The 17,273-nt window shown below is 61.6% G+C and overlaps 2 protein-coding genes across 4 annotated transcripts; both read right to left on the bottom strand.

Annotated features, from left to right (window-relative positions):
- Positions 1-9,059: 9,059 nt before the first annotated feature.
- Positions 9,060-12,176, bottom strand: CRYBB2 (crystallin beta B2). Of its 2 annotated transcripts, none has more exons than XM_061466514.1 (6): positions 11,862-12,176; positions 11,154-11,230; positions 10,774-10,892; positions 9,895-10,069; positions 9,475-9,617; positions 9,060-9,372 (listed from the first exon to the last, which is right to left on the bottom strand). In XM_061466514.1, exons 2-6 carry the CDS (start codon positions 11,208-11,210, stop codon positions 9,204-9,206), a joined length of 663 nt encoding a protein of 220 aa, XP_061322498.1. In that variant the 5' UTR covers positions 11,211-11,230; positions 11,862-12,176; the 3' UTR covers positions 9,060-9,203. The 2 variants fall into 2 exon arrangements, with proteins under 2 accessions (XP_061322498.1, XP_061322499.1); XM_061466515.1 differs by having other exon boundaries at positions 9,937-10,069; positions 11,862-12,156.
- A 1,885-nt stretch (positions 12,177-14,061) lies between these two features.
- CRYBB3 (crystallin beta B3) lies at positions 14,062-17,273 on the bottom strand. 2 transcript variants are annotated; one of them, XM_061466513.1, is made up of 6 exons: positions 17,073-17,273; positions 16,697-16,776; positions 15,443-15,561; positions 15,071-15,203; positions 14,823-14,965; positions 14,062-14,339 (listed from the first exon to the last, which is right to left on the bottom strand). In XM_061466513.1, exons 1-6 carry the CDS (start codon positions 17,266-17,268, stop codon positions 14,174-14,176), a joined length of 837 nt encoding a protein of 278 aa, XP_061322497.1. In that variant the 5' UTR covers positions 17,269-17,273; the 3' UTR covers positions 14,062-14,173. The 2 variants fall into 2 exon arrangements, with proteins under 2 accessions (XP_061322497.1, XP_061322496.1); XM_061466512.1 differs by having other exon boundaries at positions 14,823-15,203.

Genomic DNA, 17,273 nt, shown 5'->3' with positions numbered 1-17,273 from the left:
GCCTGGCTTGAATGTAACTTGGTAGAGAGAAAGGGGGGAAGAAAAAGTCAATAATTGACTAATTTAGCCATAAATTCTGAGGGGTGGAAGGAACGAACCCACAACGGCGCAGATAGTGAAATGGCACAAGTTAAATCAGGTTCTGTCACCGCGTCTGATGCAAGGTAAATCATGCAGCGCTGGAAATAAAAGCCCTCCCGCGCCTCCCGGGTGGGTTTGCTGCCCGATGTAGGAGGGGATCAGGAGGACACCATAGATCAGCATATGCAGGAGTGCCTCAGAGGGAGCTCTGGCAGGCAGTGGGAGGTGTGGAGCTCACGGCAGCACCCCAGGGCGATGCCAAAGCATCCGGTGCTCTGGTGGGAGCAGTTGGCAGCCGGTGGGTGCTGGGGCTCCGGTGTGCTGAGCCAGCCTCGGCAGCCTGCGAGGAAACCATTGACATGTGCTCCCTGGAAACGAGTCTGGTTCTGTGGGAAATGCTTTCTAGTCATTTCTCTCCCCTGGCTTTTAGTCCTCCAAGTCTATTTGCACACAGATTGGCGTTTACTGCCCTGGCTGATCATTCACCCGGATCCAATAGCACGCGTCTGGTCCCCGAGCTGGCCCTGGTGCCTGATGTTACCACAGACCACAGCAGCATCAGACGGAAGGTGCAGGGTGGCAGAGCACAAAGCCATGGCTCCCCATGGCCGAGCCACCCCTGAGCCAGCGAATCCCTTGCGCTGGATGAGCGCGGGGAGGCTTTGCCTTGCTCCGACACCAGAAGCTGCAGTCGATGTCCCCTTCCTCCAGCTGGCAGCTCAGGCTTGGTGTGGGCGCAGTGGAGCCAGGGCTCAGCATCCCCCTGGCACACGGCCCCGGGGCTGCTGCCTTGGCCCTGCTCAGCCCTGTCCCTGCTGCTTGCTCACTGTTTCACGCAGCGATCGCCCTGGGTCAGCCCCAGCCATCGCACCCGCACCCGGAGGAGTGGAAAGCAGCTCATCTCCGTCAGCTGCAGATGGAGGAAGCAAGACACAGGGAAAGCTGTGCCAGGCTCCTGCGCGGGTCCCAGCCCTCCTTTCCCCCTGTCTGTGTTTAAAACCTACATGGGAAAAGTCCTCCCTGCGAGGCTGCTCAGGAAAGCAGAAGGGAAATCACAGTGTTCTGCCTGAGCCAGCCATGGCACTGTGGATTTTTCTACTTGGCTGCATCTCTATTTCAGCAAGAGAAAACAACTCTGCAAAACAGAACCAGCCTGGTGCTTTCCATGCCCTGTGGCAGCGCTGCGGTGTGACAGGCTGCACCTCCACCTCCCCTACCCTGCTCCAGGGCACCCCAGGGGCTGCCGATGGGCAAACCCCACCAGAAACATGGGGTGACAAGGCAGGAATGCGCTGCCAGCTTGGGAACAAAGTGGCATGGAGTTTATTTGTACTTCTGTCACATCAAAGGGGCCCTTGTTTGAATTCTTCTCCCTTTAGCCTGGAGGAGAAGGGGAAAGATTGGTTCCTATTAATAGCCTCGCATCCCACAAGATCCAAGCCTCGCAAGAAGCCATGAAAGACTGCAGCATCTGATCCTCTGAATAAATGAGGTAATTTTGGAAGAAGTGTGTGCTCAGCAGCTTTAATTACTGCCTTCTCCACTTCGGTAGGAGATGACACTGAGAACTTGTGTGTCAGTAGCACCCGGGTCCCAGAGGAGCTGCGTGGTGCTCCTGTGCCCGGAGAGCCACCAGCGCAGAAAAGTGAGCTGCCTTACCCCAAAACTGCCTGATTTTGCATTAAACCTCTCCAGGATTGGCATGGAGCGAGGGGAAGGAGCACCCCAGCAAGCCGAAGGGCTGGCAAAGGGGGGCACTGCTACCATAGGGATGCTGAGGGACTGGTGCTGGTGGCAGGGCGAAGGGATGCTCAGGAAATCATCGCTACCAGACAAGGACCAAGCAGGGAGCAAGACCGTGTGATGTGGCTCTGGTCCCACATCCCTGGAGACATCCCTGCTGTAGGAAGGGCTGTGGGCAGCACATCAGGCATGTCTGCTGCCCATCTGCAGGCACCAAGCATCACCCTGTAAGAGGAATCCTCCTGGTGGCTGTAGGATGGTGCAGGGGGTGTCCCACTGCACCAGCTGTGGGTAAAGCCCATGGGTTCAGCATCTAACCAGCAGGAGAGCAGGGAGGGATCAGTCTCTGCTCCACAGCCCATCCCGGCCGCACAGAATTATGTCAGCTTTCCTTAAGCAGATTTCAGGCTCTAGGTACCAGGTTTAATCCAGACACTAAAGGTATGTATGGCAGTGGGTGCCTCCGGCCAGCAGCTATGGCTGCATCATCACCCTGCACACGGATGCTGGACACAGGTTGCCCTTTGCATGCCAGGCATGAGGCCACCGGAGACAATGGCGATGCTGTGTCCTCGTGCTGCCACCTGAGTCTGTGCCTGCCTGGGCAGGAGCAGCACCACGGGAAAGGTCCATGGGGGAAAGGAGCCCAGGACCGCAGCGGAGCGAAGCCGTGCTCCTGCTGTGCTGTGCGTAACCACAGAGCAGGATGTGCAGGAGCACAACCCATCCTATCTGCAGTGCCCAGATGCCAAACAATTCATCTCCCCTCCCGGTGCCCTTGTCAAGCACACCAGTGAATTATCTTCATTTCACAGCTGAGGGAACGTGCTGCAGGGAGGCCTCCTAGCCCCGGGGTGCAGGCCTGCATCCCTGCAGGACCCTGTGGATGGGGTCTGGGGACGCATGCAGGCAGATGGCTGCAGCATCCCGAGGCAGCGTGCCTGGGAGAAGAGAGATCCGCATGTGAGGAAAGCGCAGTGAATAACCTGCCAGTGACCTCCAAAACATCTTTCTGCTAAAATGCATTCACATGGATCTAGCATCTTCAGCTCAGCTTGACCCCGCACTGGTGAAAAGCACCTTTGCACCAGCGCAATTTAGTTTGGCCTCTAAAAGATGCAGCCATGACCATGCACTGTACTGAGAGCAAATCAAACCCAGATGGGATATAGAAAAGCCACTTGTTTCAATTAAAACACCAAAAGCAACGAGCTCCTTTCTGCTTGGGTAGGGCAGAGAAGGACTAAATGCCTCTAAACCACCCAGAGCAACATGCAGGCTATTCATTACGGCTGTTGTGTAGGCGCATGGATCACAAACCCAGCAAATAACACCTTTCCTGGTGCCTTTGCTGTGGGAGAGCTCCCGGGTGGTGGCACGTTGCACTCAGCAGGTGCACAGAGAGCTTAAACCAAGCACTGCAGTCTCATGTGCTCACATTCCTCATGCAGCCAGGCTGCGGGGGGAGAATCGGGGCCAATTCAGGTACCCAGGTGCCATTACTGTGGCAGGGAGAGGCATCGGGGGGCTCGTGCCAGCATCCTCGCAGGGACCATCAGCCTCTGCCCTTCAGATACCGGATTGGTGTTGATAGGGATGTTAACAGTTAAAGTGTCCTACTTCCCCGTTCCGCACGGCCTCTTCCCTTGGAGCTCATCTCCGAGATAATGGACTTTGCCTTCGGACTTAACCTTCTGTAAATCGCTCTCCCTTAATTGCTTATCATCTGGAAACCTCGGAGCGAGCCAGGGCAGACGCTCCCCACCATGTGATACAGCCATCCTCTGCCTCCCTGCTGCTGCCCTGCTGCAGCCCGCACCCACGGCACCCAGGGTGCCCACAGCACCCAGCACATCCGCAGCACTCGGTGCATCCAGAGCACCCACAGCACCCAGTGCACCCTCAGCACCCAGCGCATCCGCAGCACTCGGTGCATCCAGAGCACCCCCAGCACCCAGTGCACCCCGAGCACCCAGCACATCCACAGCACTCGGTGCATCCAGAGCACCCCCAGCACCCAGTGCACCCCCAGCACCCAGCGCATCCACAGCATCCAGCGCAGGCAGAGCAACCAGTGCATTCAGCACACCCTGTGCCTTCCCCCTGCTCTCCATCCCTACAAGAACATGGGAAGCCCTCGGGAAGGCAGCACGTGGATGTGCTGGGGGAAGGCAGGACTCAAGCACCCCTCACAGCACAAATGCTGCCTGGCTCTAGCTCGGGGCACAAGCCCAAACCAAGGGTTTGCTCTCAGGGGTCCTGGTGTGTCTCGGTTCCAAAGGCCCCTCAGGGCAGCTGTGAGCAGCATTCCATCTCCTGGCTGTGGAAGGAGCAATCCCCTCCTGCGGAGGGAAGACGTCACAGCTGGAAGGTTGCTAAGCGAGCAGTTCCCTCCTTATGATGCACGACTTCATGACTCGGCTCCCGAAATGGATGTTACATACAAATGACATTTGCCTCCGAGCATACGAGCATCCCGAAATAGTGTGCGCCTCCCTGGGTTGTTTGTATGGGTTCCTGAAGAATGTCCCTATTGTCTGCGGGTCTGCAGGGCTGGAAATCACTGCTGCTTCTGTCCTAATGCTTCACGCAGGGCTTTACCACAGGCCAAACGTTGGGAGCGGGGGATGCAGCCAAAGGGAAGAGCCTCTCGCTGCTGCACCCCAGGGATGCTCACATGAGCATCCCCTGCGTGAGCATCTCTGTGCTGCACCCCAGGGACCAAATCCTGCTCACACTGCACCTTCCAGACCCAGCACAACCACTGCATCACATCCCAGGCTCCCAGAGGATGGGGATTCTCAAGGGCTGCAGCCTCCCTCTGTGCAGCCATGGCCACACAGGCAGTGCCTGGGGACCAGGAGGGACCAGCTGCTCCTGTGGCCATTTCATCTGAAATTGCTCAAACGCAGCTCAGCACAGGCTTTTTAGATGAGCTGAACCGTAGAGATTAAAGACATGGCACCAGCTCCTGCACCTTACGCAAGATAGAAATTAAGGAGGAAAAAGGAAAGGGTATGTCCATCCTGGAGTGAGGAATCTGATGTTCACGTTCCCCCTGATTTCATGAGAACATCCCCAGCAGCTGATCTCCGCAGCGCTGCTGTAATCCAGTGATATAGTTTAATCCCATTATGTTGCCATGTGCTTGCCCATAGACTGCCTGGACCAGGAGGAGCCGATGCTTCCTAATAGGCACTTCTGCTGCCCAGGAGCTCGCCTCGCCTCACTCACAATAGTGCCTTTGCCTTCTGCTGACATTAAAAGTGAGACCCTGCTGCTGGTTTCTGTGCTGCCGTTCTGTGGTGGGCGCTGCTCACATCCCAGTTTCCCACCTCGAGCGGCTGGGTCCGCTGCTGACAACTGTGGTTTAATCGCACCAGGGCTGCCCTGGTTGCTCGCCTGGAGGGGAAGGGAACATCCCCTTGAGGCTGATGGGATGCAAAGCCCTGCCCCACAGCGCAGCGCAGCGCAGCTGCATGCACAAGGATGCTCCTTGCTCCCAGCTGCAGCCGACTCCTTATTTCCCAGCACGTACCTTTGGATTCCCATGTCATTAAATCATAACGGTTTCGCCCTGTTTCATAACCAGGCATTGGGAAGAGCACCCCGAGCTGCAGCGCAGGGCAGGAGCGGCGCCGCTCAACCCTCTCCGCTGCTGTAATCCCCTGGTACACGTTAATCCCATTACGGCTCCATGCGGCTGTTTCCAATTCTGGCCTTTGAAGAAGTGATGTTTCTTAATCAGCGTTTCAGCTGGACGGGAGATTTACTGCTGGAAGGAGCCTACGAAGCTGCAAAGCTTCTGCCCTCCCATCTTCTCCCTCTTCACACTGATAGGAACAAAAACAAGTGGCAGGAAAGCAAACAGGAGCCTGGAATTCTGGACAAGGGCATCCATCAGATCCAGTTCCCTGCTCCCCGTGCAGCGCAGCGCCCTGGGTACCCCAGTGTGATCAAGGCAGGTTTGTCTCATCAGTTGCTGGACAGGACTTGGCATTCCCTCTGCCTCTGATACAAGAGGTCTCCTCCACTGACCCACACGGCCCCTGTAAGGTGGGAAAAGCCATAACTGGGGCTGGCACAGGCCCAGCGATGCCAACGGGCCCTGAGCCAGCGCCCAGCAGCATCAATCCCAGCTCTCCATGTCTAATCCCGTGTTTTGGCTGCAGCACTCAGAGCCTGGAATGGAAAAGCTACCTGTCACAGCCCCCAGCCCTCACACATGAGCACTGAACACTATAAACCGAGGTGATTCCATAAAGCCAGGCCAAGGATGTCCTGCTCGCCATGGGGCACAGTGCCAGCCCCCTGTGCCCCCCGGCCCTCCCTCAGCTGGGTTATGCCGCTCTCGTCCCGGCTTTCACATCCATCAGAAGGGAGATTACTTTTCCACATGCCAGAGCTGAGCAGTGATAAATCACAGCCCTGCAAGGCTCTAACAGCGCTCGCTGGGTTCCTGCTTAGATTTCCTTCCTTTCTGAAGCATTGAGGATCTGTGGCTCGGGTCTGTGAGTGCACAGGCATGAGGCTGGAGCTCAACCTAATCTAAAGGAGAAAAAACCCGAACCACCAGAGCTAAGAATCTCATGGAGCCACGTGGCTCCAGACACTGGAGAACGAAAATAACAGCGATTTCCAAAGGACAAACCTCTGTGAAATCCATGAAAACTCCTGGAATCCAAGGCACGTTCAGCCCCCAGGGCTGCAGATGAGGTGGAACTCACCCCACTGCGGCCAGGAGCAAACATTTCCTATATTTCAGGACTACTGGGTTTTAGTCAGTGATTTCCTGACCTCGGTGCATCCCCAGGGCCTCGGTGCCCTGTGCAAAGCGGGATTCACCCAACTGCTGGCACTGGGCACCACGGGAAGGCAAAGGAAAGCTGATGTGAGCCATGGGCACGTTGTCATCTCCTCATTGCATTTGCTTCCCAGCCCATCCTGCATTGGACACAGCCACCCGCAGGGACACGTTCCAAGGACACCCAGTGGTTGATGCTCAGGCTGAAAAATACAGCGGGAAGGGAAAAGCACCCAACCCTCCGGTGGGATCCAGCCAGGGGCTTGCCTTACGTTGATTCTTGCATGCTTTACTCCATAGCAAATTGCTGCTGGGCTTTCCCCACAGGCAGAGGGTCCCAGGGGAGCCCCAGCACCCCACGGCACCCAACATGCCCTGGGTACCAAAGGAAACAGCCACCGGAGGGGGGTAAAACCCAGCGTGGGTTTGACCCCCCCTCACACGCATTATCTGCTGGGTGAAAGAGAACAAAACTCTTCCTTTGCCAGTCTCTGGAGCAGCTTCAGCTCCCCCATCGCTTGTCAGAGCAGCACCTGAGAGCCGGGGCAGGGAACAGTGGGGGCCTTGTCCTCTGCCCCCATCCCTGCAGCCCCACGGCTAGGGCAGTGCAGTGATTGTTGGTGCCATCGCCTCCCAGGCACTGCAGCAGCCTCTGGGCAAAGCCGGGCAGCAGCCAGAGCCCCGTCGGCTCCTCACCGTGCGCTTGAATCCGGCAGCTCCGGCCTTGGTGTCGGCACAAGACCGGAGCCCCGGCTCTGCCCTGGGCTGTCACCGCGCAGCAGGGCCCTGCTCACCTTCCCCGCACCAGCCCTGGCTCTTTGTCTCTCCCAGACAAGTCCATGGCTCTGGAAGCCTGGGAGATCTGCACCCCCCGACCCCGCTGCCTGCGCTGCCGGGCACATGGCTTCACGTTTAGTACCTGCGGCTGCTTGAAAACGCAACCAGATGGGGACGTGGCTCTTTGCAGAGCTCTCCTTACCTGCAGCAGCCAGGAACAGCAGCAATGAGCAGGGAATAACAGCCGGGAACAGCAGCAATGAGCAGGGAATAACAGCCGGGAACAGCAGCAATGAGCAGGGAATAACAGCCGGGAACAGCAGCAATGAGCAGGGAATAACAGCCAGGAACAGCAGCGACCACCACGAGCATCGCCAAGTCCCCTTGCTCGGAGCAGAACAGGGGCTTCTGGTACCCCAGGATCAAACTGAGCTCAGAGAGTGGAAAACCCCACCTGAGCTCCATGGAGATGACCTGAGGGCACCAGGTTCCCCAACGAGCCCCACATGAGCCTCCTCTGGGCTCATTGGCATTTTCCTCTTCCGCTTTCAGTGCTCTTGGCCCCACGTGCCCCCATCCCACTGCTCCCAGCGGGGCCCTGTGGTCCCAAGGGGGCTGTGGGTCTCATTGCTGGTTTTAGCAGCTCGCACCCACAGAATGCCCCGTTTCCCACTCACAGTCGAGGCAGAGGCAGTCCATCAGCAGCACAAGGGAGGGTGCTTGTCCCTGCTTCCCGTAAACCCCATTTGCACAGGGAATGCTGAGGTCTGGGATCACTCTGAATTGCCCCTGTAGAGTGAGATGCACAGATTTCCGCAGGGATGCTGGGCCTGGTGATGCGCTGCCCAAGCACGACTCGCCCGGAGCTGACATTTCACAGCAACACTTGGCAGATGATTAATTCAGGCTTTGGGCCCTGCCAGAGCAGGATTGATGCCGGGCTCAGTCATCCCAGGCACAGTGGGAAAGGCTCTGAAAGGTGGAGGATTCTGGGGGCAAAACACCGTGTGTGGGGTGGCTGCGTGTGGGAGCTGATAAGAGGGGGCCCTGCATCCCCACCTCCCTGTGATTCCCGGTTTTCGTGGTGTTCACACCAAAGCACAGCAGCCAAACAGCCACAAGAGGGTCCCCACTCCCCGGGGACTGCGGTGCATGGGACAGGAGCATGGCAGGATGTGGCATGGGGGTGGCCGGGGTGGCCCATCAGATGCCCGGAAGCAGCCCCTGCACCCTTGCAGTGGCATTGCATTACAATGCCAATAGTGACACCACTCTTTAGCATTATTAATGCCAAATGAGAGCTCACAATGCCTAATAATTAAAGCAGCAATTTGCCTTGGGGGTTCCTGACTGAGAAGGTGAACCCCACAGACATCCTCGCATTCACACTGGCACCACGGTGCTTTGCCAGGCACGACAGCCATCACTGTCAGGCTGGACCCCCCCGGGGTGATGGCTCCTGTCCCTGACGCTGAGACCCTGGCCCACCTCCCCTGGGCAGTCTGGTGGTGATGAGGAGGGTGGGATGCGGGCGGCACCGAGACCATTGGGATGCAGCAATGGGTCCCCGTCCCTCCCAGCAGCACAGGGTCAGGATGCGCATCCCCTGGTGGGGTCCTTCTGTGGCCCGGGGGAATGAAGAGGCCAGAGCCGGTTCTTTGAAACTCCAAGCTTTATTCAGTTGCTTTGGCAGCGCTGGGCATCACACGAGGGAGGCAGGAGGAGAGGCCATGGGGGGACACTGGTGGCTGGGGGGGAGCTTGCTCCGGTCCCCAGGCCCTGGCATGCGCTGGTGGCTTTAGTTGGTGGGGTGGTAGGCGCCGCGCTGGTGCCACTGCATGTCCCGGATGCGCCTGACCGACTGGATCTGGGGGTGCTGAGCCCCGAAATCTGAGCTGTCCTTGTAGTCCCCCTTCTCAAACAGGTACTGGTAGCCCCTGTAGCCAGGGTACTGGTATCCCACCCACCTGCGAGGCAAGCAATGGGGTCAGGCTCCAGCCCAGCCTGGCCGATGCTGCTCAGCGCATGATGCTCCAGCATCGCCCCGGTCCCACTGCCCCGGTACTCACGTGCCGCTCTGCACCCGCACGGATGAGACCTTCTCCTGGTACCCATGCGCGTGGAAGCTGGGCACGTCGTCGTCTATGATCTCGATCTTCTTGCCGGTGAAGCTGGGGTTCTCGTACAGCACGATCTTGTGCTCCTGGCTGTCCTGCAGCGGGCAGAGCAGGAGCGGGGCTCAGCGGCTGCTGGTACCCAGGGACGGGCGGGGATGGGGGGGGATAAGCCCAGGGCTATGGGGAAACCGAGTGAGGGGCTGGCACCACGGCTGCCGCCCGGTGCCGCTGGGGCACCTCCAGACTCACCACAGCCGCTGCCCCCGTCCCCGCGCTCCCTCCGTCCCCCCACCCGGGGGTGCACAGGGGGGGTCCCCCTGCCCGCGGGGCCGGGGGCGCGGGGAAGGCTGGGGAGCACGCGTGGCTGCAGACCTTGGTCTGGCGGGTGGGTAGTGGCTGTCTGGGTGCTCTCACCACTTTGATGGGGCGCAGCGAGGTGATGCTGTCGCTTCTCCGGCTGTTGGTCCAGGAGTCCCAGCGCGGGTACTCCCCCTTCTCAAACACAAACTGCTCCCCCTTGCAGCTTGCCTGCTCGTAGCCCACCCAGCTGCAACAGAGCAGGGACCAGCTTCAGGGGGAGCAGAGGTGCAGGGAGCAGCACCTCAGCACTGACCCCAGCAAACACCCTTGGGCTGAGCCCCAGCTGTGTCCCCAGCAGGGCACAGACCCCTCTGCTCCTGTTGTACTGTGGGGCCCGGAAGCAGCGCCAGGGGGGATGCTCTGACGCGGTGGTCACTTATTCTTGGTCCCTGGGGACCTGCAGAAGGATGGGATCACCCACATGCCCCCAGTGAGGTTTTGGTCCTGCAAGGATGCTCTGCACTGCCCCATAGGTCCGGGGTGCAGCACATTGCCAGGCACAGGGTGCAGCAAGGAACCCATCCTGATGCTTCCATAAGTGCTTCCCAGGGGATCCCCATTGCCCAGAGCCCCAACACGGGGGGCACAGCCCCTCAGAGAGCACACACAGGGGTCAGTGGGTGGATGGGGAAAGGAGCTGCCCCCAGCAGCACCACCGCGGGGATCCCATTCCCACCTGTGCCCAAAGGGAAGGAAACCAAAGAGAGGAAACACCGTGATCCACGCCCGCATCCAGCACCCAGCGGGGCTGGGGGAGCCCAGCCTGCCCTGGGGACACTGCTCACCCATTGGCACCCGCTGTGGGCACAGCAGCACCGGCCACAGGAAACCCAGGGTGCTGCCAGCACGGAGACCCCCTCCACACCCCCTGCCCTGCTCCCCGGCACGTACGGTCCGGAGTGCACGAGGATGGAGCCCACTTTGTCCACGCCGGCTTCCTTCAGGTTGGGGCAGGCGCCGCTGAGCTCATGGCAGCGGCCCTGGAAGTTCTCCTGCTCGAAGATCGCGATCTGGGGGGGAAAGGGGACCTCAGAGCAGCCCCGGACCTGCCCGGGGACCAGGAGTGGATCCGCTCCCAGCCGGTCGGGCTGCACCCCCTGGGGTCTGCTGTGCCCTGCTCCCCATCCCCACATCCCTCCGCAAGCTCAGCACTGCCGTGGGACGCCGGATGCTGGCGAGGGGCTGCAGCACGGAGCTCAGCTGCTCCCAGGGGTGGTTTGGGTGCTCAGTGAGGCTGAGGGTGCCTCAGGGCAGAGAGGTCCCACACTGACCTTGGAGCTGCCTTGCTGCTGCTTGGAGGCTGGCATTTGGTGCTCGGAAGCCATCATAAACTGGGTTGTCCGGTGCCCTGGGGGGAAGCAGAGCGGGTTGAGAGCTGCCACCGAGGATGCAGGGAATGGGCTCCCAGGCACCTCCGTACCCCACAGCTCACCGGGCCCACCCAGGGCTGGTTGTCACCACAAACCATTCCCAGGCTCGTGGAGGAGCCCAGGGAACGGTCCTGGCGCAGCATCACCCGTGATGGGACCTGCAGCGAGGAATCCATGGGCCCCGGCGTTCCTGAGCTGTTCCCAGCCCCATGGGCAAGGCTTTTCCCACTGTCCCTGCCGGGAGCAGCCAAGGAGTCCCTGTCCCATGCAGGGTGATGGGGACAAGCCCCGGGGCTCCCACTGTGCATGTACAGGGTGACAAGCACCGAGCACCCCGCACAGCCGCTGCCACGAAGCACCCTCATCCCCAAGCCCAGCGGGACCCCCCTGTGTCTGAGCAGGCTCCAAAGGGCCCATTCCCAACAAACCAACACCCGATCCATGACCGGCAGCGATGTCCCTGCCTTGGCCACCCAGGCCCAGGGACGGGAGCATCCCCATGGATCCCCCCCGTGCCCGCAGCCGCTGCCACCTCCACAGCTCTTGAGGAGCCCCAGGGTGGAGAGGAGGCGAGGACAGAGAGCAGGAGAGCAAAGAGCGAAGCCTTACCAGTGATACCAGTACCCGCTGCGCCAGTGCGGGGCCGGGGCCGGGAGGTGCCATTTATAGCGGGGCGCTGCGGGACGGTGCCAAAAGCACGGAGGGAGCAGTCAAAGCGTGACTCAGAGCGAGAATGCTGGATTAAACCCCTCTGAAAGGCCGGGTCAGCTGATGGGCCCCTGCCTTTGTCTGCGCGAGCCCCGCGCCGGCAGTTATTCCATTACCTTTCAATTCGCTTTGTTGGCTCGGTGGGGAAGGAGCTTTGCGCTTTGCCTGCATCAGCCCAACGCGTGCCAAGAGCCGGGCGGCCCCCGCGAACAAAGCCCCGCTCCGGGGCCTTTGGAGCCAGGGCTCTGATCCCTCCCCAGCCCCGCGGGCCCGGATCTGCTGAGCTCGGCTCTTCTTGTTTGTGGCATCAAACAAGTGGGGAACGCACGGATGCACCCGCAGCGCCCGCGGCCGCCACACAGGGACCCTGCCAGAGGCTGGTCCTGGGGGCGCGATGCAGGGGGCAGCACCCGGCAGCATCCTCAGCCCTAGCGCTGGTGCCAAGCGTTGGGCTCCCCCGTTATCCCCACGCACTTGGGGTCCCTGAGCGGCCGGTCCAGCAGCACGGGGCCTGCTCCGTCACACCAGGGCATCACCGAGGCCGGCAGCGGGGGCTCAGAGCCTGGGATGTGTCCCTGGATCCGAGCTGTGAGCAGCGCTTCCCAAGGGATGAGCTGAGGTCTGAGGGCAGCAGCAAAACCCCTTCACAGGCATCTCGCTGCCGGACGACCCGGGGGATGTGTCAGGGCCATGGGCTGGGGTTGGCTGCAGCAAAGTGAGCAAGGGGGGCAGCACCAGTGCGCTCAGACCCCGGGTGCTGTGCAGCACCCACAGCCCCCTCCTACCCTCAGAGGAGCAGCGTCCCCTGCATCACCCCATCGGGTGTCACGCAGCGTTAATGTGGTCCAGGGCAGCTTTCTTGTGCACACAACGGCCATGGGTCCTGCAGCAGAGGTGCTGCAGCCCCTCAGTAGCACCTCTGCGCACCAGTGACATGCGGAGGGGTTGTTCCCCATGGTCTGCAGCTGCCCCAGCTCTTGGTTATGGGGCCTCATGGGGCTTCACAACACACAGTGCCATGGGCAGGCTTTGGCACATGGGGTTGTGAGGAAGCTCCTACATCTCTCCCATCCTCCTCCATGCCCTGTGCCTCCCCCTGCAGCACCGCAGAGGGATCCAGCTCTGCCCTCCCCATCTTTCAGAGCTAATTCATTGGGGTCTCCAGCCCAGGACCCCCATGGACCTGCCCCAGCTCCCAGCACAGGCACGCGTATCCCCACGGTGCATCCCAGCCCCTCGGCATGGCTCCTGATGGATGGGCTTTAGCTCAGCACCGCCTCGGGCAGTGACAACGGCACAGGCAGCCCCATGGGCTGTGCTGGGAGCAGCTTCAGCAGCTCAGCGCCCTGCAGTGCCCTGTAAGGGCTGCAGACCTGGGCCCAAACAGCAAAGCTCTGGGGCAGCTGCTCAGGGACCAGCACAAAGCCCTGCTCCTGCCACCGGTGCAGTGGTCCCCAGGCACAGCTCCCATGGCTCTGCCCCTCGGAGCCAGCTCAGGCATTGCAGCGCTGCCCATCCCTGCTCCATCCCTGCTCCATCCCTGCCCCATCCCTGGGGCGCAGGGACCAGGTCTCTGACCTCTGCCTGTGCAACCAGAACAGGCCCCCGTGTGCTGGGCACATCCCCAGGGAGCAGGGGCGAAGCTTCCCCAGGGTCCCTGCAAGGGGATGGGCACAGGCTCCTGCAGGGCACGGCCCCCTTTGGGGTGCACAAGGCCTGGCACCACCCAGGGGTGGTTGTTCCCCATCCCTCCTGAGGCTGCCCGTGGTGCTGAGCCCCCACCATGCCCCTTGCGCTGGGCACTGCCCCATGGGAGCAGGCAGAGCTGAGGGATGTGGGGAAGGAGCCATGAGCGGAGCCACCCCGGCGCAGGGAGATGCTCTGGGAAGGGGCAGTCATGGAAAAGCTCTCGGCAAGTGCCCGGGGAGCATCCCTGGGGCTGGGCTGCCCCTGGCTGGGGGCTCAGCTCCCTTTGCAGCACCAGGGCTTAGAGTCTGGGAAGCTGCAGCCTCGATGGAGCTGCAAACACTGCGCTTGTCCCCTGCCCCGCATCCCCCCCGCATCCCCGCGCGCGCCCCAGCCCAGGCGGGCCCCGGCAGCCTCCAGCTCAGCGCTTTATTGAGGGGTTTGCACAGCAACGTCCACCACGGTCACAGCAGCACCCGGGGCCCTCGCCCCCCAACCCCCCCACCCCCCCGGCAGCGCTGCCCCCCTCAGCTCTCCTCGAAGCTGCCGCGCTGGTGCCACTGCTGGTCCCGCACGCGGCGCACGGACTGGATGCGGGGCTGGTTGGCGTCCCAGTCGTTCCAGTGCCGGTACTCGCCCTTCTCGAACACGTGCTGCCGGCCCCGGTACCCGGGGTACTCGTAGCCAACCCACCTGCAGGGATGGAGGCCGCGCTCAGCGGGGCCAGGGCACATCCAGCCCCATGGCACGTCCCACCCAGAGCAGGAGGGCAGCAGCCCTGTGCCACCCCAGGGACCACGGCAGCGCCGGTGCCTCTGCCTGCTGCTGCCGTTGAGGGGCCATTGCTCCGTCACCACCCCGGGCTCCTGCAGCCCAGGTGGGATGTGCCATCGTACCAAGAGGAGCTGGAGAGCCCAGAGTCCCACTGCTCCTGCAGCAGTGCAAGGAGCTGTCACACAGCCCTAGGGATGCTGCTCCGGTCTCCATCACTCCATGTGGACCAGGGAAAGGGTGGCAGCAAGGAGGGAGAAGGGATGCGATGGGCATGAGCAGCATCATGGGAACAAGTGGCTCCATGCCTGCTGCTCCAGCATCCCTGACACCACCGGGGGGGCACCAACCGTGGTGCCACCGGACAGGACCTCGTTGGGGTGCTCCCAGTGCCCCCGTCCTTACGTTCCATTCAGGGCCCTGACGCTGGCCACGCGGTCCTGGAAGCCGTGGGCCCAGAGGCTGGGGACGTCGTCATCCACGATCTCCATCTTCCGCCCGGTGTATCCCGCGTTCTCAAAGAGGTGAATCTTGTGGTCGGGGCTGTCCTGGGGGGAGCAGGGGGTCAGGGGCTGCCCTGTGTCCCCCCCAGCCCCCTGAGGCCTCCTGCTTGTCCCCGGGGGCACAGAGCCCCCGACACAGCCACTACTCACGATCTGGAGCGGGCGGATGGACATGAGGCTGTCGCTGTTGTGGCTGTTGGACCAGGAGTCCCAGCGCGGGTAATCCCCCTTCTCCAGCACAAACTGCTCCCCGGCAAAGGCTTGGCGCTCGAAGCCCAGCCACCTGCGGGACCGGAGCTTGGCGATAACATCGGCACCCAGGGATGGCACCGGCACCAGGGGATGGCACCGGGTACCCAGGGATGGCGCCGGGTACCCAGGGATGGCACCGGGTACCCAGGGATGGCACCGGGGGATGGCACCGGGTACCCAGGGATGGCACCGGGTACCCAGGGATGGCGCGGGTACCCAGCACGATGCAGCACCGCAGGGGGATGCTCTCCCTCCCCATCCCAGACTTACGGTCCAGACTCCACCTGGATGGAGCCCACCTTCTCCAGCTCCTTCTCGGCGATGTTCGGGAGCTCCTCCGTCAGCTCACACTTCTTGCCCTGGAAGTTCTCCAGCTCATAGATGATGACCTAAGGCAGCAGAGACGCCATCGACTGCCGCTGCAGCCCCACTGCATGGGGAGCCCCCTGAGCCCAGCGGGGCAAGCACGAGCAGGAGCAGAGGGAAGAGCTCCGGCCACGTCCCCTCTGTCCCGGCTACCCCACGCTGATGTTGCTGCCCTCCTGCAGCGGAGCTGGGCCCTGCGTGTGCCTCTGCCCCAATGAAGGGCTCCAGGGCTTCCCTCTGCAGCCCCGTACTGCCCAAAGGTGTTTGCTCGGGGAAGCCCAGGCTGACGCTTCACCCTTGACAGGCTGGGACCAAGCTGATCAGCTCAAACACTGAAACCACAGCAGGTCTGTGGGCTGCGGTCCTCTGACCCCAGCCTGCTCAGGGCTCATCCTTTCCTGCTCACTGCTCCCTCCAGAGCCATTTGTGCCCCTGGCCCGGCACGAGCTCCTTTCTCGGTGTTTCCTATGAACTCTGCCATGTGCAGAGCCCATGAAAGCCTCCCTGGGGCCTCCCGCTCTCAGCTGAGCTGCAGGACGGGTTTGAGCCAGTGCCTGCGGCCAGAGCACAGCAGGGAGCAGGGCCTGGGGTCCCTGCTGCAGTCTGGGGACAGGGAGCGCCTGGTACCCCCAACCCTGTGCTAGCGGGGTCCCAGCTGAACCCCCTGAGCCCAGGACTAGGGCAGAGCCCCCTGCAGACCCCACCTGCTGTGGGTACCAGGGGATGGAGGCGACGCCGTGGTCCTCAGGAGCTTCTTTCCACCCCAAAGCAACGAGCATCCCCCCGGCAGCAGCAGCTCTTTATCCCATTCACAGCATGTGCTCCCAGCCAGGATCGGCCTTCCCGAGCCGCAGGCAGGGCTGCAGCCACCACAGCCCCCGGAGCTCATTCGCCTCCCACACCCCACGAGCACAAGCACCAGAGCCTAGAACACCCCGGGGGGCTCCCCCGCAGCCGGGCCCCGCTGCGCCGGTGCTCGAGTTAAACCCGGCTCAATGCGCAGCAGCCGGGCAGGGGAAGGGCCCGGGCAGCCACAGCCGCAGGGGGCAGCAGCAAAGCCTTGGACGAAGCCTCCCCCGGCCCCAGCACGGAGCCCGCCATGCACGGGGACCCGCAGCATCCCTGCAGCCCATCCGCAGCCGGCTGCCCCCAGGGTACCTTGTAAGTGCCTCCTCGCTCGCCAGCTCCCTCCCCGGTCACCATCTGCTCGGGGGGACTTTGCTGCTCGGTCATTGTGCCTGGAAAACCCGAAGGGAGGAGGTTAAGGTGGGGCAGCGGCCTTTGGGGGAGGCACTAGAACACAGCCAAGGAAGCTGGCTGGGAGCAGGCAGCAAAGTGAATTCAGTTCCCCCCAGTGCAGCAGCTGGAAAGCCCCAGGGGTGCCCAGGCTGGAAGGAAGGGCTCCGTTATCCATCCTCTATCCCTCTGGCACACAGGCCCTGCATCCTCACCCAGGCATCACCATGAGGCCAGAGAGCCTAGGACCAAGCCAGGCCATCTTCCAAGTGATGCTGGATCCCTCTCTGTCCCTCACCCAGCTGCTCAATCAAATCACGTCTAAAAGCCCATCCTTTGTTTCCAGCAGGAATTTCAGCTTCCAGCTGCTGCCATCTCTCCCCTCTAACATAGATCTGACATTCCCAGCATGCTGGCTGGTAGGACAACAGCGAGAGCCCATCGCCGCTCTCCGGGACCATCTCCCAGAGCTCCTCCTCAAACAGGAAACCCATCGGGA

The sequence above is a fragment of the Pezoporus flaviventris genome, unplaced genomic scaffold, assembly GCF_033815535.1.
Source record: "Pezoporus flaviventris isolate CSIRO_AGI_PZ_B2104156 unplaced genomic scaffold, CSIRO_AGI_Pfla_v1 ptg000041l, whole genome shotgun sequence".
Taxonomy (NCBI): Eukaryota; Metazoa; Chordata; class Aves; order Psittaciformes; family Psittacidae; genus Pezoporus; species Pezoporus flaviventris.
This window is presented reverse-complemented; position numbering and strand designations above follow the sequence as displayed.